At 39.3% G+C, this 27985-nt stretch overlaps 1 protein-coding gene across 2 annotated transcripts in view; it reads left to right on the top strand.

Moving 5' to 3' along the window:
• The first annotated feature begins 213 nt into the window (after positions 1-213).
• slc24a3 (solute carrier family 24 (sodium/potassium/calcium exchanger), member 3) overlaps positions 214-27985 on the top strand; it is a 189418-nt gene continuing 161646 nt past the window's right edge. The window contains exon 1 of one of the 2 annotated variants that reach the window (XM_012963175.3): positions 214-1349. In XM_012963175.3, coding sequence (XP_012818629.1) covers positions 1115-1349 — 235 coding nt within the window. In that variant the 5' untranslated portion in view covers positions 214-1114. 2 annotated transcript variants of the gene reach the window in all.

Genomic DNA, 27985 nt, shown 5'->3' with positions numbered 1-27985 from the left:
TATCTACTAATCAGTTTCTGTACATCTTGCTTCTGGGAATGGGGCAAACAGGATTTTGCTGTTGGGGCTAGTAATTTCCTCAGTGAAGAAAAGGTAGAAATTAAGGAAGGAATGCCACAAGCAGGGCTAGTTAGTGGGGTGGGTTGTGGGGATTGCATGTGGACCCAATATGTGGGGGGATATATATAATATATATAGGCAAATTAAACTTCCAGTACACACTGCCCTGCTGCTACTGCAGCCCCTTCTTCCGACATCATTTTTGCCTCACTTTACACACAGTCCTGTAGGCAGCCCCCCTCTGTCTCTCTGACGCGCAATAGGGGGTTTCGTTACTTTCCCACTGAATATATATCCCCCCACCCTGGGGCCCCGCAAACACTGCAGCCCGGAGCTATTGTTCTCACTCGCACCCCCTAAAAAGAGAAGTCGTGGCCTCCTTGTGTTTGTATCATGCCGCCACCATTGTCCAGCGGCAGCAGCAGCAGCGACATGCGGCACAGCCGCCACAGACGCACGGCTGGATATTACGGAACTCGAATGTAATCCCGCTCGCCCAGAGCCCCATAGGAACTGCACGGAAATAAATAAATAAAGGTGGGAGGAGGTGGAGAATGGAAACAGGGCGGAGGGACTGGGGTCCGAGGAATTAGAAAGCGATTCGCTGCAGACTGTAAAGTTTCCCCAGTCACATCTCTCGCTGTCCCCATGGTAGTTGTTGTGCGTGTGTGTGTGTGTGTGGGTACGAGTGTGTGGCCCTCACTCTCTGCTCTGTGACTGCCTCCAGCCCAGTCTGAGCTACATGATCAGAGAGCGCACAGCTTTCCTCTCTGCTGCCCGGGCTACTGACAGTCCTGCACTCACTGCCATCAATGGCACAGCGAGCAGCTCTGCGTCAGAATAGCGCCCGTCACGCCGCCTGACTGACACCTCCGCTAACCATGGATTAACCCCGGACAAACCAGAGAGGAGAGGCTGCCGCCGGGTGCGAACAGCTGAGGAAACAAGCCGGGCTGCTGCTGCTGCTGGAGTTGGCCAAGTGACCCGCCGGTGCTGCTCAGTGGGTTGCACCGCGGCGCAGTTCTGCTGGAAGTGCAGTTCGGGAAGAGCGAACATGACTAGAGTAGCGCCGGGCACGGATATGGCAAAGTACAGCAAGGAGGTCGTGCTTGGTGGTTGGACTCAGGGAGAGCAGCGCCTGTACTCTGCCCACAGAAGGATGGAGCCCGCAAGGCAATGGAGGGGCAAAACTCGCAGGAAAAGGAAGGAGCTATTTTTTGGGCAATTGTGTTTTATGGGCTGCCTCCTGCTCATTGGCTCGTCTTTTTCCCAGTGGACCGAGGCATCTGGTAAGTAGCCTTCATTAACGCAGCTTTCATGCACAGTAACGTTGAACTTGGAAACCTTGCTGCTTCATTCGCTATTAAGGGGCTAATTATTACACCTCCTGGGCAACAAGAGGCTGCCATGGCACTGAAGGTCACATTGATGATTCTGCATGGGGTCCATTAGCCACTATCTACTGGTCATACAACAATTAGAGAAGAGCTGCCACTTGTGTCCTGCTAAGCAGTGGGTTCTGTTTTATTTTCATCTCATGTGAGTGACCTGACCTGAGGCCATGGGAGATATGAACAATAAAGTGGCAATCAGTTTACTGTATTTGTATGTATTAGTATTTGTGTTGGAACTGCCTTAATGGTCCCCTAGTAGCTGTGTCTGCCACATGTGACTTCACTTGGGCAACAGGAGATCCAGTGTCAGAGAGATGGGTGCTGGAGGGATTAGGGTGATGCTGGACTGTAATATCTGAGATACAGTAAGAATATTTAAATACTTTTAAGTTGAGATTAAAATCGTGCTCATTTACTATATGACAGGTGCAAGTTCTGGCACTCTAAGGGGTCAAAATTTTCCCCATTACAGTGCCCTTTGTTTAGAACGTGTATCTATCTCATCAAAGAACTACTACTTTTGTGTCTGCTCTATATATAATAGGACTTGCCTGGTGCGCTCTGTATGTTGTTCCCTTTGATGCCTTTGTTGGCATCAGTTTTATGGCTTACAATGGTGCCTGCTAAAAAAAAATGAAGAAAAAGGGCATTATGCATACAAAGTATGGCACTTTGCGTATATGTTTGTTTGCACTTTGCTCTTTGCCTGACCTTAGGAAATAAGCCCTAATGAGTTCAATTACCCATAAAGGACACAATATAAAAGTATACAGTGGCACATTATTATGTTAGCATGTGCTGAAATGATATAGTATTGCTTCCTCAAGTTCTGTGATGCCTAGGGAGATACACAGTACACGGTTGGCACAGTGCAAAACAATTAAGAAGTGCAAGGCAACTAGTGGTATAACAGAAACATAGCTCTACGCCAGTCCTGATCCTGTTGTTTTTATATCTCTCACCCCTGGAAGAGTTTGATCATTATGTGAATATCTGTGTACAAGTGCAATAATGCAAAAGGTCAAACAGATTCAGAAGGGGAGGCTAAATCACATTCTTTTTTTCTGATGACACTGCAACATTTGTCTTGACTCTTCACATTTTAACAATGCCATCTGCAATCTGTCCATGTACATCAGAGCTGCATTCTGTTGCTTTAAAGGCAAACAACTGTCTCATGTGAGAAGACTGAACTTCACAGATGATCCTCTTCTTGACAGTTATGGTAGAATATGTAAAGGTGATGGAGCTTTACGTATCCAGCCAGCTGGAAGCAGGGCCTGAGTTAAGAGAGGTGGGGGTGCTCTAAGCTACTACCCTCTTGCTTGCTGAACTATAACAACACCACCCCCCATCACAGCTTGTGGCATATCCCCTGGCCCTAAGTACAGCCCAGGCTGGGAGATATTTTATCTGTAATGACATTTCTTCCTCCTTCTGTCAGTGAATGGTACACGTGACACGTGCTTTATCCTAAAAGGAAATTGTGTCTATTTAACATATCTGTTTAAGTAGTAAATGTTTGCTGCTTGTTTCTGTAGCATTCTTGCACTGTGGGGGTCATTTACGCAGAAATAGCTTGGTGATATTTGTGCAAAAATATCATTTTTCTGCTAACATCCATGTGTTATATCTAACATGTTTAACACCAAAATTCTGGATGTTGGATAAGACAGCATTAAAATCCAGATGCAGTGCACAGCAGCTACTTAGCAGAAACTAAAACATAAGGGGTTTCATCTACAAAGTACAGGGCAGGGTGCAAAGTGCAAAAAACAGGTTCATGCCACCATGTCTTTTGCACTTGCATTGTGCCCTGTACGTTGCACCATGGGGCAAAGGACTGCTCTCCATCCATTAACACAGCTACAGTAGTGCTGTACGTATGAGGGCCAGGCTGAAGGAGGCATGAGGCATCTACTTTCATCCATACCCCCTTCAACGTGTGCATCATTTAGACACACTTGTTTGGAAACTCAAGGATCCCTGGGCTGACTTGCACCCACCAGGACTGCACTCACAAATGCTTTAGTGCTAAGTGGGGTGCCATTTTGAACAACCTTATTGCACTAGGACGTAGCTGATGGTCCTGTACATCTGCCACAAATGTAAACTGTAACTGCATCATTGTACTAGGGGGAGCGAGCCAGTCATTGTGAGATTATGGCTATGTGGCCACTGATTTCAAAATATAAACTAAATAGGCTGCAGCAGTACCAACGTGCACAGTACATGTATATGTTGTGATTACTATAGCAGTGTGCCATTGCCTATGACTCCTCCGGCACAGAGGAAAAAACAGACTGCCTCTTAGTTTTCATATCTGCTGTATCAGTGATAGGTGATGTCTTCTTGGATTCTTGTTTTGTTTCAAAACATGACTGATTGCTTTCTAGTTTATATTTAAACACAGCCTTAAACAGTGCTGAGTGTTTTTGTCTCTTTGGGTTTATACTTTCCACTTGCCTTATTGTTAGTTTCCTTGTGGTTTTTTTCTGATCTTATCTTTTCCACTGTGTTAAAAATCTTCTGTTGACTTGTCCAAAACAATTTCCAGTTATACTACATTTCATTATGTTTTGTAGTTTTGAGAAGGGACAATAAAACTCCTTGAATGGGTCCAATGACCAGAAATTCTAACCTGGAATTAGCAGTTGAGTACTGAAATACCGCAGAGTAAGCATAAATGCAGTGGTATGGGATTTCATATTGTGAATACTACACTTGATTCCATGTGCTGCCAGAACCATTCAGAGACTAGATGTGATTCATGTTGACGTTGGCTGTGATGGAGCTCAGAGATTGACACTGAGTAACTGAACAGAGGCTTGAGAACAGGTGAGATGCAGTCTCTAAGTCACTGTATTAGCCCTGAGCAGCTGGGACTGTGGCAAGGAGAGAATCACATTGCTTTCTCACGCTGGAAAATAGGTTTAGGGTTGCTGTTAAAAACATTTTTTTAACCTTGTGGCAGAAAAGCGCACAAAAGAAGGACAGGCACACACACACAAAAAAAACAGCTGAATGTTCTAAATCACGGGAAATTGCCATATAGATGTCTGGCATAAACAAGTTTATTTGTATTTTATTGTAACAAAAGTTATATAAAAAAAAGTAATTGAAACTATCATTTGGGACTTTAGATTTTGCTTCTATTGAACTCATACTAATTTTCCCCATTAAATTAGTACTAAATATTAAAGATAAATAGGCAAGTGGTAGGTTTATTCTTGTAGGGTATCATTTTCCCCAAATGACATATGTTTGTTAACATGGTAAGAGGTCCATCCTATATGTCTGCAAGGGCTGCAAGGAAATGCAGTGTAAATGTAACCTGCTGTTTTTGGTTACTGGTCCAATCAGTACCTCTTAATGGCCAAGTTGTGTCTCTGTTTGTACTGAATATAGCAAAATATATACAATTATATATTATAATTCACTGCAATACCTCGACATCTGTATGAAAAACCAGCTTGTCAAATGTTCAGTAAGAAGCATCACTATATAAATCTGAAAAGTCAGGCATATCAATCCGCAAGCAACTGCCCTTCACTGCCTGATAGCTTAGTTGTTCTGTATTCATAGAACCTTTTTCAGTCGCTAATGTACATATTTATATTGATATTCATAAATGTCTGCCTTGTGATTAAATGTGCAGGCGGTTACTGCTATTTCAAGGCCTTGATTGCATTAGCCAAAAATTACTAAATAAATATTCACAGTCAAAGTATGTGTAAACATGATCTTTTCCTTAAAATAATGTTGAGGAATCAGTCAGTTAGACACAATATCTTCTGCTGCATGGCTCTTGTTTGGCAGATGGCAAAAGCTTAGCCTGAATGATTTGTCACACGTGAGTTGATGCTCACTTATGAATTTAATGATTCATTCTCACATGGACAGTGAGTGAAAAATCACAAACCTAACAAATAATGACGTTCCTGCATCACTGTCGAAGCTTTTTATTGGATTAAACTCAGCATATTCTTACTCAGAGACTGTTCATTGCACTTAAATTTTACCAGACCAAAAATGCTGCTCAGAGGACTCTGAGGTGAGGCCTAATATCCATTATCACTTATAATCAATAATTCATGAAGAAGAATTTAGTGCAATATAAAGAATAAGAATCAGTACTAAGAAATATGGGGCCTCCTTCATACAGAATATCCAGAGACATTTCTCATCTCTCTCTAAAGTCTTTTCATTGGCACATGACCTGTACCGATCAAGCTGTCCATATCCACATAGATCTGCTTCTTTGTGAGTTTGCTGGGCAAAAAGATATATTTTATATATATATATATATATATATATATATATATATATATATATTTGCCTCAATTGGCCACCCACAAGTCACATTATTCCTGATGAAACTTCTGGCATTTTAGGAAAAGGAAGCCGTAAGGAGGAAACGCTCTGCTACAGGTACCCCGGGCTGGTGCTATTTTCTCCTAACAGGGGCACCAGCCCGGGGTACAAGGTAAGCGGTTAAAGTCACTTGGGGGTGCCTAACATTTTTGCACCCCCAAGTGACTTTGCCTTTCCTTCTCATTTAAAGACATAATATAAATGTTAGGTTAAAAACATATCTGAAGTTACGATAATTGTCCCTAGAATATTATAACTGACTATTTGTGATGTCACAACTAGCTGATTATAAGGTTATTATGTGTAGAGGTTTATATAGTATTATAAAATATAAGGATATTATAAGTCACCGAGTAGTTCCATGGCCATATCAAAGCATGAAGCAGAAGGCTGAGTGCTATTAAACAGGTAATGGGATTTTTCTAAGAGCCTTAAGGAATTTTTTCCCAGAATCCCTTTTTACTTTTTTGCATACGTATGAGGCGGTCTCCTCAACCCTTTTGACTTGTTTGTTAAACAGGTAATGGAATTCTGAGGTGTCTTCTAATTCATAGTACATAGTAACATAGTAAGTTAAGTTGAAAAAAAGACGTATGTCCATCATTCAACCATAATGCCTATATATAACCTGCCTAACTTCCTGTTGTCCATCTGAAGCCTCTCTAATTTGCCTCAGAGGGGAAAAAATTCCTTCCTGACACCAAGATGGCAATCGGACCAGTCCCTGGATCAACTTGTACTAAGAGCTGTCTCCCATAACCCTGTATTCCCTCACTTGCTAAGAAGCCATCCAGCACCTTCTTAGAGCTATATAATGTATCAGCCAGCACGACTGATTCGGGGAGGGAATTCCACAATTTCACAGCTCTCACAGTAAAAAATATTTAAATGGAACCTCCTTTCTTCTAAACGGAGTGGGTGCCCTCGTGTTCGTTGGAAGCAGGGCTGTGGAGTCGGAGTCGAGGAGTCGGAGGCAATTTTGGGTACCTGGAGTCGGAGTCGGCAAAAAATGAACCGACTCCGACTCCTACTAAATTTAAATGGGAATAAAAAAAAATAAAGCAAGTTTAAATGTCCCAATTCACAAACAGTCATAATTTATTACTTCTCTGCGGCAGCTCCACTGCGTCGTGTTCCTCTGTTACAGGGAACACAATGCCCACTGTGAACCTAGCCTAAAGGTCCCCATACAATATAAGATTCGCTCGCCTGGCGATGTCGCCAAGCGAGTGGATCTTCACCCGATACCCCCACCTACAGATGGGTGATATCGGGTAGCAAGTAGCTTAAAAAAAAAATAATCCGATCGTTTGGCCCTGGGGCCAAACGATCGGATTACATTTGCGCCCATGGGGCAGTCGGTTCGGGGACCGCATCAACAAGCCGATGTGGTCCCCAATCCGACCGGATTTTTTAACCTGGCCGATCGAGATCTGGCCAATTTCAGGCCAGATATCGGTCGGCCAGGCCGCTCGGTTCTGCCCATACACGGGCCGATTAGCTGCCGAATCGTCCAAGGGACCGATATTGGCAGCTATAATCGGCCCGTGTATGGGGACCTTAACTTTCACTGATAACTAATTAAGTAAAAAAAAATTGCATGACTTGAAATACTTGTAGTTTAAGACTGAAGCTTTAAAACATTTGAAAAACTGCTGTAATACAGCTATAATGTTAGCTTAAACTTTAAACATGACTATGGGATTCTAGGGAAATCATTAGGAGTAGGAGTATAGATAAAATTGTCTATCAGTTTATTATCAGTTCAGTTGTGTTTTAAGTGCCCCTTCCCCCTGCCCCTTCCTGGATGTATTAAATACATTAGCATATTAAAAACAGAGGAGTCGGAGTCGTGGAGTCGGAGTTGGAAGTATCAGAAACTGAGGAGTCAGAGTCGGAGACTTTATCTACCGACTCCACAGCCCTGGTTGGAAGGACCTACTGGTAAATAAAGCATTAGAGAGGTTATTATATGATCCCCTTATATATTTATACATAGTTATCATGTCACCTCTTAAGCACCTCTTCTCCAGGGTAAACAGACCCAACTTGGCCAGTCTTTCTTCATAACTGAGACTTTCCATACCCTTTACCAACTTAGTTGCCCTTCTCTGGACCCTCTCTAACTTAATCATGTCCCGTTTGAGCACTGGAGATCAGAACTGAACAGCATATTCAGATTCCTCCCGTGAAACTATACCCCTTTTAATACAGCTCAAAACCTTGTTTGCCCTTGCAGCTGCTGCCTGGCATTGCTTGCTACAACCAAGTTTATTATCTACAAGGACTCCAAGGTCCTTCTCCATTATGGATTTGCGTAGTGCAGTCCCATTAAGGGTATAAGTGGCTTGCATATTTTTACATCCCAGGTGCATGACCTTACATTTATCCACATTAAATCTCATCTGCCACTTAGCCGCCCAGATTGCCAGTTGGTCAAGATCCTGCTGCAAGGATGCCACATCCTGGATAGAACTGACTGGTCTGCAGAGTTTTGTGTCATCTGCAAACACTGATTCATTCCTTATAATACCCTCCCCTTAGTCATTTATGAACAAATTAAACAAAAGTGGACCCAGTACAGAACCCTGAGGGACCCCACTGAGAACCTTACTCCAAGTAGAGAATGTACCATTAACAACCACCCTCTGTACCCGATCCTGTAGCCAGTTTTCTATCTATGTGCAAATGACTTCACTAAGACCAACAGACATTTGTTTAGAAAGCAGTCGTTTGTGGGGAAAGGTATCAAATGCTTTGACAAAATCCAAATAGATTATATCTACTGCATCCCCATCATATTTTACAACAGGGGGCTTAGGATATTTATGGCTCTTGTGTATTATATCAATATAAAACACAAATGTCATAATTATCCCGTAAATGATATGACTTAAAGAAAATTCTTTTTCTTAATTTACAATAGGTGGTACATTATTCCCTCTGTTATTTGTCATTCATTAAATCGGGGGAAATGATATATACACATATTTTAAAGCAGGGGTTTTATTTATTCATTTTTAATTAGTCATGTGACATATCTGGGGTCCTTAAGCATTGATTATACTTGGTATCACTAATCCCCAGTTATTAGGACAGTTTATTTGTGTATCATAATTTTTTTAAGGAGAACTAAGCCACCTATTTTTTTTTAACTGTTAGTCCTGGTTCAGATTCCGCACTGCATCACTCCCGCTGCCTGAAAGTTACCTGTTACCCATCACAGGTGAGCAGTAGGTTTGTGGCCACTATGTTTAAATGCATCATTTTTGTGCCATGGGCACCCATCTGGCCTAAAATTGGCCAGATCTCGATCGGCAGGTTTGATTTTCCATCTGATCAGGGACTGCATTGGATTGTTGATGTGGTCCTAGGTCTGACTGCACCTGTGCCCCGCTAGTTTAATTAGATTGTTTGGCCCTAGGGCCAAACGATCGAATTAGCCCGACATCATCCACCTTAGGTGGGCATATCAGGAGAAGATTCTCTCGTTTGGTGACCAACGAGCGGATCTTACCGTGTATGGCCACCGTTACAGTTAAAAAGCTACAATCCATGCCTGTCAAAAAAGGTACACTGGGTTGTGCCAACTGTTAGGCACCCAGTGATTGTAATCACTTACCTGATACCCTGGGCAGGTGCTCCTGTTAGCAGAAAACTGCACCGGGGTACCTGTGAGTGAGCAATCCTCTTCCTTCTTCTTTCTCTGAGCACCTCACGCATGCGCATTAGAGTTAAAAGCTGAACAAGAAAACTGTCCTTTTAATTATACTGAGCATGCGTCGGCCCTGGGATTGCAAAGAAAGAAGATTGAAGAAAGAGGATCACTTTCTTGCAGATACCCCAGGCCAGGTGATTATAATCACTGAGGGGGTGCCTAACATTTGGCATCTTCAGTGATTGTACCTCCTTTAGGCTGATGCCACACTGAGCGTATGGCATATATTTTTGGCAAGACGAAAACCGATTGCCGAAAATACCCCATGTGCTCCTGCCTGTGCCTGCACCTGAAAGAATGAAATACGCTCAGGTGCAGGTGCATGTAACCAATATCCGCCGAAGATACAAAGTCTCGCGTTTTTTGGTGGATATCGGCTACATGTGCCTGCACACGAGCGTATTTCATTCATTTGGGTGTAGGCACAGGTAGGAGCGTATGATTTTCGGCTTGCCGAGAATATGCCCGTGTGGCATCAGCCTTAAAGCACATTATGTCAGCCTCATAAAAATAACTTTATTACCAGGTGGACAGTGCATCTAGGGAAAACACAGGCTTAACATGATAATTACTTAAGTAATTTAGTAATTAGGAATTTAGCAATAGCATCAAACAAAATAAGATTAAACAAGAAAACAGCAGTGACTGCTGAACTGGTTATTTTAGGCTAAATTCTAGGTGAGATGATTGCAGCACAACCATAAAAATATACCAATTTCATGCTAGCAGTAAGATACATAGAAACGTTTAAATGTTCAAGCAGTTTATATAGAGCACAACTCGGTGTTATACTGACAAAATACAGTGGCAGCTGTTTGCTCTGGCTTTATAGAAAAATAACAGTTTCTAAAAGTAAAACATGCAGTGCTTTAAAGAAAAGCAGAAAAGAATCACATAAAAGGCTCTGTATATATAGAAAGGATATCACTTGATGCTAAAATCCCACCTTGTAGGTTCTGCATAAAGAAAGCCTAGCATTGCTGCTATGAGATTTTCCTTAGCTTGACACAAATTGGCAGATTTGCGGTTAAAGAAAATAGTGAAACAAACAAAAACAGAAGTTGTTATCTTAGATCTTTTAATCTCCTTGGTCCCCTTGCCCCAAACCTGATAATGATAATCTATTATACTGAAACTGCATATTGGCTACTTGACCGCCTGTATAAGTTTTCCACCCCCCCTCCCCCATCCCTGAGAAGGAAGCTCAGGTGATACCTTTAAAATCTCAGAGAAAACATTTGTCAGAGTTAAAGGGGCAGTTTAACCTCTTGTTCAACATGAGTGCCTTGAATAGGGCTTGTGCTAAATATACTATTTGTCTGTTTTAATCAGGAAAAATCAATGGCTTTTGTTATTTCTTGAGCACAGATAACCCTCCTGCACAATGGATTTCTGCTTATCTATGCCCTGGATCTGATAGTTTTGCCTTGGTTTAAAATGTTGTACCATGTTAGCCATTGAAAGAAATACAGAAAATGTAGGTACCTTTTACTGCCTTGTCAGGCAGAATACAAATGAAAGCTGGATCAGTGCTAAAGGTTCAGACAATAAATTAGGAAGTTACAGATAGTGATGACTTGTGGAGATAAGAAAAGTAATTAGGGTGGGTTGTAAATAGTCCAGGGGTCTGGAAGACAGAATAGGGTGGGGTTAAAGGAACAGTAACACCAAAAAATGAAAGTGTATAAAAGTAACTAAAATATAATGTGCTGCTGCCCTGCACTGGTAAAAGTTGTGTGTTTACTTCAGAAAGTCTACTATAATTTATATAAATAAGCTGCTATGTAGCCATGGAGGCAGCCATTCAAAGGAGAAAAGGCACAGGCACATACAGGTAACAGATAAAACACTATTGTATTCTACAGAACTTATCTGTTATCTGCTATGTAACCTGTGCCTTTTCTCCTTTTTTCCAGCTTGAATGGCTGCCCCCGGGGCACAGCAGCTTATTATATAAATTATAGTAGTGTTACTGTAGCAAACACACCAGTTTTACCAGTGCAGGGCAACAGTGCATTATATTTTTATTACTTTAAAGCTTTTTCATTTTTTAGTGTTACTGTTCCTTTAACAAGAGAGTGCACAAGTAGGAATTGGACAAGAAAAAATGAAGATACAAAACAAGGGTTGGAGGGGATAACAAATGGATCCAGATCTTATCCACTTCACAAGTCCTAATCAGACTGTAATAAATAAACTACAAATGGGAATTATGACCGGTAAAAACAAGATAATATTTTGGCCCAGATATTGATAAGCCCCCCAGGGTAAACACTACAACTTCAACTGAATATTATCTTGTCTTTACAGGTCATAATTCTCATTTGTACTTTATTAGCTTTCATTTGTATTTTGCCTGACGAAGGGGCCAGGGTGCTCCAGAAGCTTGCAGTTCTTACGCAATTTTTACTTACTCAGTTAGCCAATAAAGGCTATCACCTAAACTTACATTTTCTGCATAGCTTTGCCTGAAATCCAGATACCTGCTACTGTGGCAATGTAAAAACTACTGTGGCTGGAATTAGAGTCTTGTGTGGAACCCGACCTGCAACAAGCATTTTCACTTGCTTTGACTGCTACCCAACCCACAACTGCCTTATCTGCAACCCCATATGTGACCCGCTGACCACCATTAGAATACACATGGATAAGACCCACAACCCGACTTGCATCTTTACCCCCATCTGAAAATCCTACCCACATCTTGCAGGGTACCCACTTTTCTTGCGGGTGACCAGTGGGTACCAAACCCACTGTAAGACTCTAGCTAGAATATTGCTTCTCCTTTCCAAAAGGGTTCTGGTAGTACAAGAATAGTAAATTCAGTTGCAGGGTACTTCAAAGGCAGCAGCTGGCAAGATTTTACTATGTTCAAAATGGTGATCGGATGATCAGGGCGGTCCCAGATGGGCAATAGCTGTGTAATTACATATCTGCATTAGAATAATTCACTGCCACTAATCCTGCTTCTGAAACTGCCAGACCTCTTTATGGTTAAAGGGATGAAAAGATATTCATTTCATGGCGTTACAGTTAATGAATACATTTGCATGAGTGGAAATGACTAATGTACACAAAATGTTCAAGTGCACGTAAGACAGGCTTTCATCTTCAATTTATTAAGGTTATTTTCAGCAGGGCTTTGTATATTACACATGGACTGACTCTTTAAAGTCCATCTAAAGACTGGCTTCTCAGCTATAATATAGTAGCTCTCAAGCCTACCCTGAAATGATTAACTTGGCCAGAGAAATGGGCTTTCTCACTAGAAGTACATGCAGAATACTTGCGCAAAGATCATTGCAGTCTTTACATGAATCAGTGCCATTGATTAAGGGTACTTGCATCTGCGCTGAGTGTTCATTAATCCCATCCCACCCACTACAGAAATTGTGTGCAAGTAGGCCTATTCATGCTGAGAACCCTGGAACTTCATCATGTTCAGAGTGGCAGTAGCTCCAAGGTTTCCTCAGCACATTGTGTCAGTAAGCGCACCATACTTGGTCCCAAGGAATTACATATTAACACCATTTTAACTCCACACACCAGAAGCAACGACATACAAGCTATGAAAATTTTGTGGACACAGCTCTGCGCTTACCTACAATAATGAGTTTGTAATTGAAAATGTGTATTGTGGGTTAAAAACATGGGGACCTGTGCCCAAAATTGCTCTTTGCAAGCTGCACTTTCACTTGTAAATGAGCCGTACTATAGTAGGGGCCTATTGTATATCTATAACTTACAGTCACAAAATATGCTTCATTGCTAGACAGAATCAGAAGTTATGGAATAAGGAACATGACAGGAAATTTTCACACAACTCAGACATCATTCATAGAGTACTTTTCTCTTGGTCAATAGTCAATGGGATACTTTCACCAAAATAAAATAAAATGTGTTTATAGCTGAAAACATGGGTAGTGTTATTATTAAATTGTGTAGTCTAGTAGAATTTATTTCTGGTAAATAGAGTTCCTGTTGTACTTGCGTAGGGTTGTGTATATTATGGTACTAACAACTGCTTCCTTACTGGCATCAAGCATCAGTCCTATCTTGCTTTATTGCAGTCTACATATACTTTACCTCTAACATTAGAGTATCACAAGATACAGATCATCAAGACTGAAATCACATATCAGGTACTTTTATTATAATGTTGCTTAAGGTGGTTTTTGTCTGAAGATTGCCCTACAGGTCGCAATAACAGCTGATAACTTGGCCGCTCCAGACCAAATTAAGTGGCTTTTTGGCGCTTTAATGGGGCCATTCTGACAGCCTGATTTTGGCTTAATATCAGGCAGATGTGTGGTTTGAAAATTCTGTTGAGTGAGGACCACATCGGTCACATCCATCATCCCGCAGGAGACCAAATATGGAATTGAGATGCCACAAAGGTTTTTGTATGACTTTTCTTGCTTTGTGACACAAGGCTCTTCAGTATCTCAGAGATTCTTGGCCATAAGTTATTGCTTGTTTAAAGGAATCAAACATTGTCCATTCTCAGTATAATATAGCCACTAGGGCCACTGTTTGTTTAAAATCTATTTCAATTAAATAGCACCATTATCTATATTATTTTTAAACATATTTTAATGTAAGAGTTCATACACTATTCCCTTAATTGGAGTATGGTAAGATTTAGATAAGCAGTGCAATACAGGTATGGGTCATGTTATCCAGAATGCTCGGGGCCTGGCTTTTTCTGGATGAGGAGTCTTTCCCAAACCCTTTGGATCTCCATAGTATAAATCTACTAAATAATCATGTAAAGGTTAAACAAACCCAATAGGATTGTTTTGCCTCCAATATTTAAGGGAGCAGAGAATTCCATGATAAAGACTGTCCAAACTGTGTGGTTTATATTAGAGAGAGGCACTTTAGGAGCTAAGTAGCTGCACCATACAGAAAACAAAATAGCCTAGTTTTCAATGGTTCTTTTGTGTTGCTATTTGCTTAAAATCATTTTTTCCTGAAAATGTTATACATAGCTCTGTTACATTTGAAAAAAATACAATATCATGGTATGTTAGAAAAATGGTAAGTGTCAAAAAATGATATTATCGTTTAATCTGAATATTCAGAATAACTGTTCTTTAAATTAAAAATAAAACATTTGGTGAAACAGTTTTATTCAAACTGACTGTATTTGTTTATGGCCCAACATAATTACAATAAGCACATCAAAAGAGATCCACAGCTACATTTTTCATAATGAACAGTTAGGAAAATCATGTTTATACATTGTTGCTATGTTCTTTTTGAAGTGGTTTGAGCGTTACGGTACATAATACTGCATGAATGGTAGCAGTGAACCTCAGAAGGAATTACAGTCTGCCTGAAATGAAGCATACTGACTTCCTAGATCTTCTCTTCCCTCCACTGGTTGCTGCCGGAGGAACCAGCAGTGCACTAGACAGCAGTTTTACAGCACATTGTAGAATTCTGTGGCCTGAGGAATCACAAACATTTTGAGGCTGCCTCTACTAACGTGGAGTGGTGTCACCATGTGTGCAATGTGTTTCTTTCATTCTGCACAGCAATAATGGGAACCACAATTCAGAGCTTTAAAATATCTTAAGAAATGTATTCCTCTGTTTATACACAGAAATGATAAGAATTTTGAACTTTTTATAGAAAAAACAATAATGTTTATTAATTCTAGTTATGCTGTATTAAAATGAACTGTAGATCTTTATCCATAGGGCCACCATAAGCACCTGCTAATAGTTCTTAGTACAGGTAAAGTTATCCGTTATCCTGAAAGCTTCAAATTATGGGAAGGCCACTTGTCCTTTTTAAGCAAATTATTCCAATTTTTATAGTGATTTCCTTATACTCTGTAATAATAAAAAAATACCTTGTACTTGATGTAACTAAATGGCATGAATTCATATAGTCTCATTGGGTTCTTTACAGTGGGGCTCATTGCCTTATTCAGGTGTAGGATCCATTTGCCAGAAATGTGTTATCCAGAAAGCTCCCCATTACAGGAAGGCCATCTCACATGGACTTTAAGCAAATAATACAAAATAAAATGAAACAGCAGTGTAACTTGAAGGCGCTGGGCCCCCCTGAAATAAAGTTCAACTGTGGGGTCTGCTTCCATGTAATAATAATGTAATATTATTAATTAATTAAACTGTATATTTACATATATTTTGTATATTTACTTAATTCCAGCTATGCTGCATGAATCCATATTGGTGGCAATATACCCCAGGCATCCCAAGCATTCTTGCCCAGTGTCTTTACAGGGAAGTAGCTTTACTAACTGTACATGCTGTGGGCAAAATATAAGGGTCTTTACCGATGTAGGTATGCAGTGGAATCCAAATAATGGGCAGTGCAGCACAGTGGTTGGCATTAATGACTTGCAGCACTACGGTCCTAGGATCCATTGACTCGTGATAAAGGCCATATTGTGTGTGCATAGGATAAGGACACTTTTTCTTACCATATTTGATTTCTTGATAGAGCATTCTGCAGCAATTCTTTTTAATGCTTACGTGATGTTAAATTCCCCATTATTTGTTTTGTTCGCTATTAGTTTATGATGTTTTTTTTCTTTAAATAATTTTACTTTATATTTTATACTACATTTTGATGCTGCTAAGCAGGTGGTTCTAAGCAGTACAATCTGCCTTAACAGTATTGCTCAGAAATACATTTTTATTAGTCTGACATGTACAGGCTTTTCCTGTTGTTCTTTAAATAACACAGGCAATTTACCAAGTATTTTAAAACTCCCACAAGGCAGAGGAGAAATGTTCTAATTCAGTGTTTCCATTGTGAAGAGTGAAGCCTGCGTATTGCACAAGATGTATTGCATCCCTTACTGGAGTAATTGATTTAAAGCATTACTATAGATCTGGCAGGTAACTATAAATATAAGCCATGTAATACAGAGCAAAAAAAGATTAAAGAATAATGTCAGTGAAATGTTACATACAGAAATGGCTACATTTCTATTTCCCTAGTCATTTTATGCTGTTTCATTTGGCACCATGGGGGTGTGCCTGGGCATAGTTGCCAACTGTCTGTGGGTTTAAGATTTTTCTCTGGACTTTTTCCTGTTTTTTTAAAACTGACCATCGATACAAAAGAATTTCAATAACCTTATATCCAGAAATAAGTTGCCTTCTCTGACTCTGTTAAATAGAGCTCCATAAATGGCATTATTAAAGGGGGGTTACCGTTAAGCTAACTTTTGGTATGTTTCTTTCTATTTAAGTCCTACACTATTTATATATTAGTTTCTCGTTCGGTCCACTGCTTGGTTGCTAAGGTAATTCATCAGATAGCTGATGAAACTACAAACTGGAGAGATGCTGAACAAAAATTAAAATCAAAACTGCACATAATAAAAAATGAAGACCAAGTGCAGATTGTCTCAGAATATTACTCTCTACATCATACTACAAGTGAACAACCCCTTTAAATGTTGCCTTTTAAACTTTATGAGCTGACCCTTACCGATTTAATATATTCATTCTTGTAGTATGACAACTCAGCCTCTTGATATGACAGCAGCACAGAGCATTTGCAGGGAATCAGCAGAAAAGATACTGGGGCATATTTGGGGCACAGATCTTCCCTCCTAAATGGTTGTGGTTGCCTTGGGCTGGTACAGAAGCACAAAACATAATGTACAACATTTCTGCCCTGCTTCTTTAGTTAGGCTTTAAACAATGTTTTGTCCACCTGGGTACTGTCCTGCACAGTTAGAAGAGTTAGTGAATCATGAAATCCTAAAATTTTGATTGAGTTTAACCTCACCACCTTGGTTAATATGTTTTTTACATTTCACAAATTTACTTCTTGGTTGTATATCTTGTGTTTTTTCTCAAATTTGCCGTTTTGTAATCACTTTCATGTAATAAAAAGGTAAATTGTTGCCTTCAGGTCCATAGAAGGAGAAGGATAGGCACTTGGTAATGTTGTATTCACAAAAGCATGCAACACTCATAACATAATAACAATAATCAAGGTGCTGACATGAATGCTCTATCCTATGGAAAAATGCTCATTAAATTTAGGAAAATATCAGCAAGTTATAGAAACTTATGTCAAGGCAATGCATTGTTCCACACTGCCCTACAGTGGCAGGAGTAGTTCCAGATCAGTCTTGCACCACATTAAAGAGCTCCTCATGATACTTATTTATATGGAATTTCTTGAACACTCATTATACATACATTGGCAATAGACATGCTTGTGTTTGAACAGAAAGAGAGATCATCTTAAGTTCTAGAATGTGTGTTTAGCAGGAAGTTCCAGATGGCTTTATGTGGTGGCAAACTGTTAAAGAATGATATAGATCTGAATGCCCTTCCAGTTTAAAACCTACAGAACTCATATACACATGGGCATGGATTCAACAGCCTCACCTTTATCATTTAACAAACTATGATTTCCAGAGCACCAGTGGATTTTCACTGTAGTTGCTACTGATAATACTGTCTTTTAATTTTTAACCTATTAATGTTACACAGTATGCAGGACTGCAGGTAAAAAGGAGCCTCTATTTGCGCTTGCAATTTTTTCTGCTGTGCCTGTGCTATATTTTTGGCATCAACTGGATCACTGGCAAATGGAGGTAGTGTAAGCAAAACAGATGCTCTGCTCTCATAATAATGTGGATGCAACGTGCATGTGGTTTACAGATGGGCACACACAAGAACTAGCACATTTTTGTCATCCCTGTATTCCTGCTGTCGACCTCTAGAGATTGCAACAATTCTCATCTGTGATGCTATCGCCCACTTTCATGACTATTCATCTTTCAGTCCTAAAAGAAATGCAACTTACCTATCTTTTCCAGCACCCCTCTTTCTTGGCGCCTGTTCTCTGTCTTTCAGGATTTAATTTAAATTAATAATGCTAATATGCAAATACACTGCACCAAACATCTTATTTTGCTCATGACTTTCTTACACTGGAGGATAATTTCAGTTATTTGCCCCCACCCCCTGATCACATTTGCTATTCACCTTAGTTGACTTTGTATTCGTTGGCCAAGATGTTAAAAAAAAGAGAAACAATACAACCAAAGATGCAGAAGAGCACTGGCAGTGCCCAGATATATGAATGCCTTGCAACATTTGCATCTGGCACACCCTGTGTGTTTTCTCTGGCATATTCTTTTGTTTCAGAACCACAAACTGTAACTCCCATCACCACATGAACATTCTAAAATAAAGAATACTAATAATAAGAAGAAAGAAAGGTATTGCTCAAATATGCTATTATATATTAGATTATTAACATACAGTAAATATAACCACTGCTCAGGCAGCAGTAGCCACTGAAATGCCTATTTTTACTTGTTCATGTTTTTACAACCTATAAACTAAATCAGCAAATTTTGTAAATGTTTTGATCTTTGCAACTTATGTTATGTTTAAGAGAGGCAGCAATATCAGGGTTCCTTTAAAAAAAATGCATTGCTGTCTCCCCCCATGGGACCTGGGCTTTTAGCCAGCTGTCTGTATGGGGCCCCTGAAAGTTCCTACCTGCCCCACTTATGACGGCCATAAGCAAAATATATAAAAGTTAGCCTATAACTTTCCCCTCTTACAAGATTGTTTTTCAGTTCTGTTTGTAATGGGTTTGTTCACCTTTGTGTGTATGTTATAGGCTGGCCTATTTCTAGCAACTTTGCAATTGGTCTTCACCCTTTTTTTTTTTTTTAAAAAATAGTTTTTTGCCTTCCTCCTCTGCATCATTTCAGCTTTCAAATAGGGGACCCTGACCCCAGCAGCCAACAAATATTGCTCTGTGAGCTTACAGTTTTATTATTGTTATTTTTAATTCCTTATCTTTCTATACAGTCCAACCCCAGTAGGAATTATTTTGTCACCAACATGGATTCATGCAGCTCAGTTGCCATCATGTACAAATGACTGATTTGCTATTATAGTGAAAAAGGATATTATAGTTAAAATTGAATCTATTTGCTTAAATAGGGCTCCAAGGGACATGGCCTTCCCATATTATAAAGGTTTCTGAATAACAGATCCAATACTTGTACAATAGTAATAATATTACAGGTATAGGACCCATTATCCAGAATGCCCGGGACCAAGGGTATTCCGGATAAGGCTTCTTTCCGTAATTTGGATCTTCATACCTTAAGTCTATTAAAAAATCAATAAAGCATTAATTAAACTCAATAAGATTATTTTGCATCCAATAAGGATTAATTATATCTTAGTTTGGATCAAATACAAAGCACTGTTTTATTTTTACAGAGAAAAAGGAAATCAATTTTTAAAATCTGAATTATTTGCTTATAATGGAGTCTATGGGAGACAGGCTTTCCGTAATTCGGAGCTTTCTGGATATCGGGTTTCCGGATAAGGGATCCCATACCTGTACTATAATAGTAATATTTAAATGGAAACTATTTGTGACCACCCTGGAATGTCCCTGGACTCTGTTTTACATGGCCACCACCACCCTCCCTGCTTTGTCACCAATCTCCTTGGCTTTCCCTGCTTCTTCCACATTCTCAGTACCCTTCTTCCCTAGCCTTGCTTCTCCTGCCCCTATCTCTGTGTATCTCCCCTCACTGCCTGCTGTGCCACTGTGCCTCTTCCTCTCCTACTCATATCTGTATGTACCATTCTATGCTCACATACAATTTCTTCTGCCCTCTTTTTTTCCTCAGTGTCTTTGTGCTGCTCTCTTCTCCAACCATTATCTGTGTGCTGTCCCCCTGATCCTTCTGTGGTATCTGTGTGTCCCTCTCTTTCTTGCCTTTTACTTATATCTGGGTGCTCACCTGCCCATTTTGGTAAATGAAAGTATATTTTTCATATTAACATTAAAAAAGTATGTAATAACAACATGTATCAAAATACCAAATATCAAATTGCTATTATACTGAGATATAATTTATACTAAACTATATATAATAATTTAAACACATAACTCTATAATACAATATATCAGTATCAATATATAAATGTAAAACAATAATATCTAGTAAAGAAATTAAATCTAAAATTTTGTTCAGATATAAGTAACTCTAAGCATTTCAATGAGAAACTCTAATATGTAACATACTATCAATATGTAAACGTACAATTGTAAAATTTACTAAAGCATTTAAAAAATATTTCCTTTTCCTCTGTAGTGATAAACCAGAACTTGATCCCAACTGACATAATTAATCCTTATTGAAGGCAAAACAATCCCGCTGAGTTTATTTAATGTTTAAATTATTTTTTTAGTAGACATAAAGTGATACTGACACTAAAAATCTACTCTTCAAAATATTAATGTACATAATAAGTTACCTATAGGTCATGCTGATCATATTTTGCTGATACGGGTGCTTTTGTAAGTTATTGTTACTTGAAGTTCCTGTGCCTGACAGTTTGCCAACCTGACTGTCCCTTATCAGTTATAGCTTCGAATGCTAACAGACTCCTGCTGCACAAATATGGCAGCCCCCTCACAGAGGAACATAGGGGATCAGATAGGTAATGTAAAATCATTGAACAAATATTTTTATGTTAAAATTATGAAAAGCATGCAAAGACAATGTAAGGGTTTAATTTCTGGTGTCAGTATCTCTTTAAGGCATGGAGATCCAAATTACAGAAAGACCCCTTATCTGGAAAACCCCAGGTCCCTAGCATTATGGATAGCAGGTTCCATACCTGTATTAAAATACTTTTCTGCTCTACACTATATGATGAGATATTATTATATAAAGTAAAACACTAATATATAGTTTAAGTTCTATACTAAAATAGTAAATATATTAATGTAATCACTTTATAACAAATATTAAATATTATATTAATAAATATTATTATATTATTACTACAGTAGTTGAAATCTATGACATATAGTATACACTAAAGTATTTACTTTAAATTCTATGCGAATATATTCAAATATCAGCATTTATAAACAACATTCTATTGCAAATGTAGCAAAATATCAGTGCTGAAATACTATTTAACTGAACTATACTGTCTCCTGAAATATCAGTATTTAAAACAAAAACTATTTAATATCTAGTCAACCATCACAATTTAAAATTCTATATAAATATATTAAAATAATAAAATGATTAAATTTAGTACACTATAATGTATATAAATATAAAAACAGCAAAAAATTAAATTCTAAACTCTTCCACGTTTTCTTCATCCTCATCTTGAATGGCAACTCCTAGAATTAAAAGTGAAATAACATTAGTCCACCTTTATATTCTTTAAAGCCACAATTTCAGACTGTACAGACCCCTAATTAGCTACAGAAGCTGTTAATTCATCATAAGACAAAGTTACCCATTTAATGTTTTCAGCCCTGACACAGTACTGCATTGGACATTGCATGAATATACATTTCTAGGCAATACATATGGTTCATACATATTATAATACAAGTTTAACACATAATTAACTCCTTTTTAATGGTTCACTTGGGGCAGATAGAGGTATTTTGTGGCAAATACCATTATGCTAAAGTGAGTTTTGTCTTGATTTTTATGCCTATTTATTGGATTTTAAGCCTTATGCATGTCTGCACTGCTATTAAAGTGAATCAATTGCCTCCAGCGCTAATTCCCATAAACAGTGTGTAATTTCCTTCAGTAGCACTGTAATTCTGCACCCAATAGAGTTATTGCCTCAGTAGTAATCCTGTATGTAGGTAACTGCATGTATTTGTAACTGCAAATAAAAGTACAAGGGAACTAACTTATATTTCCAATTTCCCTTCACTCCTTCCCTGAATCTGTCAAGTTGGAACAAGCAGCACTTGACATTTGACAGGTGGGGTGTTTTTTAATAACAATGATCTATTGTGGGACATATTTATCAACAGGTGAAATAGGTCACCGAAAGCATGCCAGGGGGACATTCCACCAAAATGTATTAAGTTATATGGGAGTTTTTGAACATTTAACAAAGGGTAAACTCTCTCTATTTGCCTTTAAAATCTCATACAACTGTACAAAGAGTGGCAGAATTCCCTATTGGCACCCTGTGTTGGCCTATTTTACCTTTTAATAAACTAGGCCCAATACCTTGTAGAGTCATTTCTATACAGGCTTGCATCTCCAATAAACATATTACTGGTCAGGGGTGTATTTAGGACCTAAATATGTCCTCTACATTGTGTGTGGGACGTGACAACGTGTGCGTGACATCACACATACATACAAATTCTGAAGTGACGTTACGCACAGTTTGCATGGAACCTCACTTCCTCTGAGCTACGAGCTCCTACTATGGACTCATATTGGTTTTGAAGCCTCATAGAAACCTACAGTTTTATTATAGTATATAAATTGCCCTATCACTATTTTATTCTCTCAGTGTCAGTTGCAGTAAATCAGTGCCCCAAGCAGTGTGCAATACCTCCCATAGCACTGGATATCAGTTCCCTAAATAGTGTCATTGCCTATTGTAGCACTGTATGTATGTCTCACAAGCCTTCAGTAGTGACCCCTTCAATACCAGGCCCTCTGTAGTTGCTCCATTCAAAGCTTAGTGCTTTGGGTGTTATATTCAACTGTATGTATATCTTTCATTTTAAGAAATAATTTTCAAAGCAGTTTTTGTAAAGGTTTTTATTTTTATTGTGTAACTTGAAACAAATCAGTACTCAAATGTTAAATGGGTACATTTGGTTAAGTGACAAATTACACTTTCAATCACAGTAGTAATTATTCAATGTCAGCAAGCCTATAGGTGCATAGAAGATCATGCATAGAAGATCAGTAGTCTCATATAGTTATCTGGGGGTTGGCCTCCAACCATGGTAACTGTATTTTTCAAATTTGTCAGGAGCACCCCAGCATTATGTGTTCATTTAATAAAGGGCAGTGTGGCATTCACTAGACTGGCTAGAGTATCGGCGAATTGGGGCTTATCCATTTCATAATCACTAGCTTCTTTACATAAAACATATAGTTACATAGTTAGATAGGGTTGAAAAAAGACCAGAGTCCATCAAGTTCACCCCTTCCAAGTAAACCCAGCACACACAACCTATACTTACCAATCTATACCAACACATACATAAACTATATATACAACCATTAATACTAACTGTAGATATTAGAATCACAATAGCCTTGGATATTATGCTTGTTCAAGAACTCATCCAGGCCCCTCTTAAAGGTATTAACAGAATCTGCCATTACCACATCACTAGGAAGGGCATTCCCCAACCTCACTGCCCTCACCATGAAAAACCACCTACACTGCTTCAAATGGAAGCTCCATTCCTCTAATCTAAAGGGGTGGCCTCTGGTGTATTGATCGTTTTTATGGGAAAAAAGAAAACCCCCTATCTGCCTATAATCCCCTGTAATGTACTTTAATGTAATTACAGAGTAATCATGTCCCCTCGCAAGTGCCTTTTTCCCAGAGAAAACAACCCAACCTTGACAGTCTAACCTCATAGTTTAAATCTTCCAACATGGTGGATCATAGCAATATTTGGATTTTTTGTAGGGGCACCATATCATCTATTATGCCCAGGAGGTAGGCATTTGTTAAGGTGTTGGAGAACCTCTCTCTGAAATAATATTTGTCCAGTCTCTGCCATGCCATATCTCACACATTTTGCCTCTTCCAGCCTTCCCATTGGTGTAAGCCTCAGGGGTGTGATACACTGTACATATTTAATGAACCACCTTGAACTGACCCATTCTATGCCTAAGAAATAAAGAAATTATAAAGATTATCTATAGTTTCCTGCCATGGATCTTTGGCCAAGGAAGCAATGAGCGACATCCATCCATTATATAATATATATATATATATATATATATATACAGTGGAGGAAATAATTATTTGACCCCTCACTGATTTTGTAAGTTTGTCCAATGACAAAGAAATGAAAAGTCTCAGAACAGTATCATTTCAATGGTAGGTTTATTTTAACAGTGGCAGATAGCACATCAAAAGGAAAATCGAAAAAATAACTTTAAATAAAAGATAGCAACTGATTTGCATTTCATTGAGTGAAATAAGTTTTTGAACCCCTACCAACCATTAAGAGTTGTGGCTCCCACAGAGTGGTTAGACACTTCTACTCAATTAGTCAACCTCATTAAGGACACCTGTCTTAACTAGTCACCTGTATAAAAGACACCTGTCCACAGAATCAATCAATCAAGCAGACTCCAAACTCTCCAACATGGGAAAGACCAAAGAGCTGTCCAAGGATGTCAGAGACAAAATTGTAGACCTGCACAAGGCTGGAATGGGCTACAAAACCATTAGCAAGAAGCTGGGAGAGAAGGTGACAACTGTTGGTGCGATTGTTCGAAAATGGAAGGAGCACAAAATGACCATCAATCGACCTCGCTCTGGGGCTCCACGCAAGATCTCACCTCGTGGGGTGTCAATGATTCTGAGAAAGGGGAAAAAGCATCCTAGAACTACACGGGAGGAGTTAGTTAATGACCTCAAATTAGCAGGGACCACAGTCACCAAGAAAACCATTGGAAACACATTACACCGCAATGGATTAAAATCCTGCAGGGCTCGCAAGGTCCCCCTGCTCAAGAAGGCACGTGTGCAGGCCCGTCTGAAGTTTGCCAATGAACACCTGAATGATTCTGTGAGTGACTGGGAGAAGGTGCTGTGGTCTGATGAGACCAAAATAGAGCTCTTTGGCATTAACTCAACTCGCTGTGTTTGGAGGAAGAAAAATGCTGCCTATGACCCCCAAAACACCGTCCCCACCGTCAAGCATGGGGGTGGAAACATTTTGCTTTGGGGGTGTTTTTCTGCTAAGGGCACAGGACAACTTATTCGCATTAACGGGAAAATGGACGGAGCCAAGTATCGTGAAATCCTGAACGACAACCTCCTTCCCTCTGCCAGGAAACTGAAAATGGGTCGTGGATGGGTGTTCCAGCACGACAATGACCCAAAACATACAGCAAAGGCAACAAAGGAGTGGCTCAAGAAGAAGCACATTAAGGTCATGGAGTGGCCTAGTCAGTCTCCAGACCTTAATCCAATAGAAAACCTATGGAGGGAGCTCAAGCTCAGAGTTGCACAGAGACAGCCTCGAAACCTTAGGGATTTAGAGATGATCTGCAAAGAGGAGTGGACCAACATTCCTCCTAAAATGTGCGCAAACTTGGTCATCAATTACAAGAAACGTTTGACCTCTGTGCTTGCAAACAAGGGTTTTTCCACTAAGTATTAAGTCTTTTTTTGTTAGAGGGTTCAAAAACTTATTTCACTCAATGAAATGCAAATCAGTTGCTATCTTTTATTTAAAGTTATTTTTTCGATTTTCCTTTTGATGTGCTATCTGCCACTGTTAAAATAAACCTACCATTGAAATGATACTGTTCTGAGACTTTTCATTTCTTTGTCATTGGACAAACTTACAAAATCAGTGAGGGGTCAAATAATTATTTCCTCCACTGTATATATATATATAAAGTCCGATTTAGCGGCACTCACCATACGCAGAGAGCAGGAGCCGGGTGCATATCAAATCTTACATCCACTCCATAAATAGCACTCACGGCTTGTAAATCAATAAAAACTTTTATTGGTATTCCATATCGACGCGTTTCTCCTGAATGATGACGATCCCTAGCGGGTCGAAACGCGTCGATATGGAATACCAATAAAAGTTTTTATTGATTTACAAGCCGTGAGTGCTATTTATGGAGTGTATATATATATATATATATATATATATATATATATTTTATTTTTTTTTTCACTTTTTCAAATAAGACAGGTTGGACTGCTGACTGGATTATACCATATCAATGAGAGAGTAATTTGGAAGGATCTGGGGCCCATAGCCTGGCCTCCCACACAGTCATTGCTGGTGTAAGCATAAAGGATTTGAGCTAGGCATAAAATGCATGTCTTGGAATAATTGCATTCACCCTGGCAGTTGAATTTGCTACCAACATGTAATCTATATTCAGCGTGCAAATTCATCTTCTTATGTCTGCCTAATTTTTCATCGAATGTACAATGCAGTGACATCCTAGAGGACAACGAAAGTGCAAGTTACTGGGGGGAGGGCAATTTATTAGGCAACCCCACAGTGAATATAGTGACTTACACCTGATTCCCTGGCTGGTGCTCCTCCTGTCGAAGGCTCTGGGGTATCCCCCAATGAGCACTGGTGCATACATACTGCGGTATGATTGTGGCATTTACTGTACTGCTCATGCAGAATTGTTTCTGACAGCAGAAAGCAACCACATATGTACAATGAAGATGGGTTTATGGCACTCACTAAAGAATATACCTGGTCGGTGTGAAGCACTAGCCAGGGCCCAATTGTATTCAGAGGGGACTGTCTAACAAATTGTCACCCTTCAGTAATTAGCACCTTTCTTTCTTTGTTCTTTTTCTTCTAAATTCAGTATTAGTTTTTCATTTTCTTCATTTATATGTACCCCACCCATGAACCAGGCAGGGGCAATTCTGCCATGACATTAGATGTTCAACTAGAGAGACAGAAATGTATTATGTTCAGGGCATTTAACCTTTCTCACCTTAGTTTAACATATCTACGCTAGGTGTATATCATGCGTGATTGCCTTTATTTTGCCATTTCAACAATAAGAAGCAATATTTTAGCAATCTTTTTTATATGCACTTGCAGAGGCATATTTCATATAAAAAGTAATTAAATTATTACCCAAAGCAGTACAACTTTGCCATGCCAGCATGCCCTCTGCCCTCTTGAACCCAGCACCACCGTCACCATCACAAACTTTCCCCACTCACTATCTTTCTCATTTCCCTGTCACTCATACCCTCAGGACTACGTCCTTTCCCTCTATCTGTGCCCTAGGTTCCTGCCTACGTGGCTTACTAGCCTTGGCATCAGACAATATACAAAATACTTTAAATGGGTAGTTTGCCTTTCTATTTTGCTTCTTTCTGGATTACAAATTGGGGTCACTGACCCCCGAATCCAAATTACTACTCCTCAATGGGGCTTCACTCATTTTCATTGACCGCCTGCTTGCAAGAGTAGATTAGACGATAGCAAGCAGATAGCTGCTGAAAGTAAAAACTGGAAAACTGTTTAACCAAAAGCTAAATAATGAAAAAAAAAATAAAATAGTGAAGACCAGCTACAAATTGTCTCAGACTATCACTGAAACTCTTCTGATGGCACTGTATAGGCCATTCTTATTATCCAATCAGAGTTAGCCTAATTAAGCCACCATGTGGGTTTTCAAGCTAGGCAAAGATGCACCAAATCAGCAGATCCTTTTGAGAAATGCCACTGAATTATATAATCACCCCATTAGCTATTGAAAAGTAGTTCCAATCATTCCATTCTGCTGCACTTAGCTTAGCTACATTAGGGAATAAGAACAGAAAATCCAGTTTAGGTTACAGCAAAGCTCCCAGCTGTGTAGTCTGGAAGACATACAGTCAGTGGGGGAGCCACAGGGACTGGA

Source organism: Xenopus tropicalis, chromosome 5, assembly GCF_000004195.4.
Source record: "Xenopus tropicalis strain Nigerian chromosome 5, UCB_Xtro_10.0, whole genome shotgun sequence".
NCBI classification, from domain to species: Eukaryota; Metazoa; Chordata; class Amphibia; order Anura; family Pipidae; genus Xenopus; species Xenopus tropicalis.
Note: the sequence above shows the minus strand (reverse complement) of the source record. Positions and strands in the feature narration are given on the sequence as shown.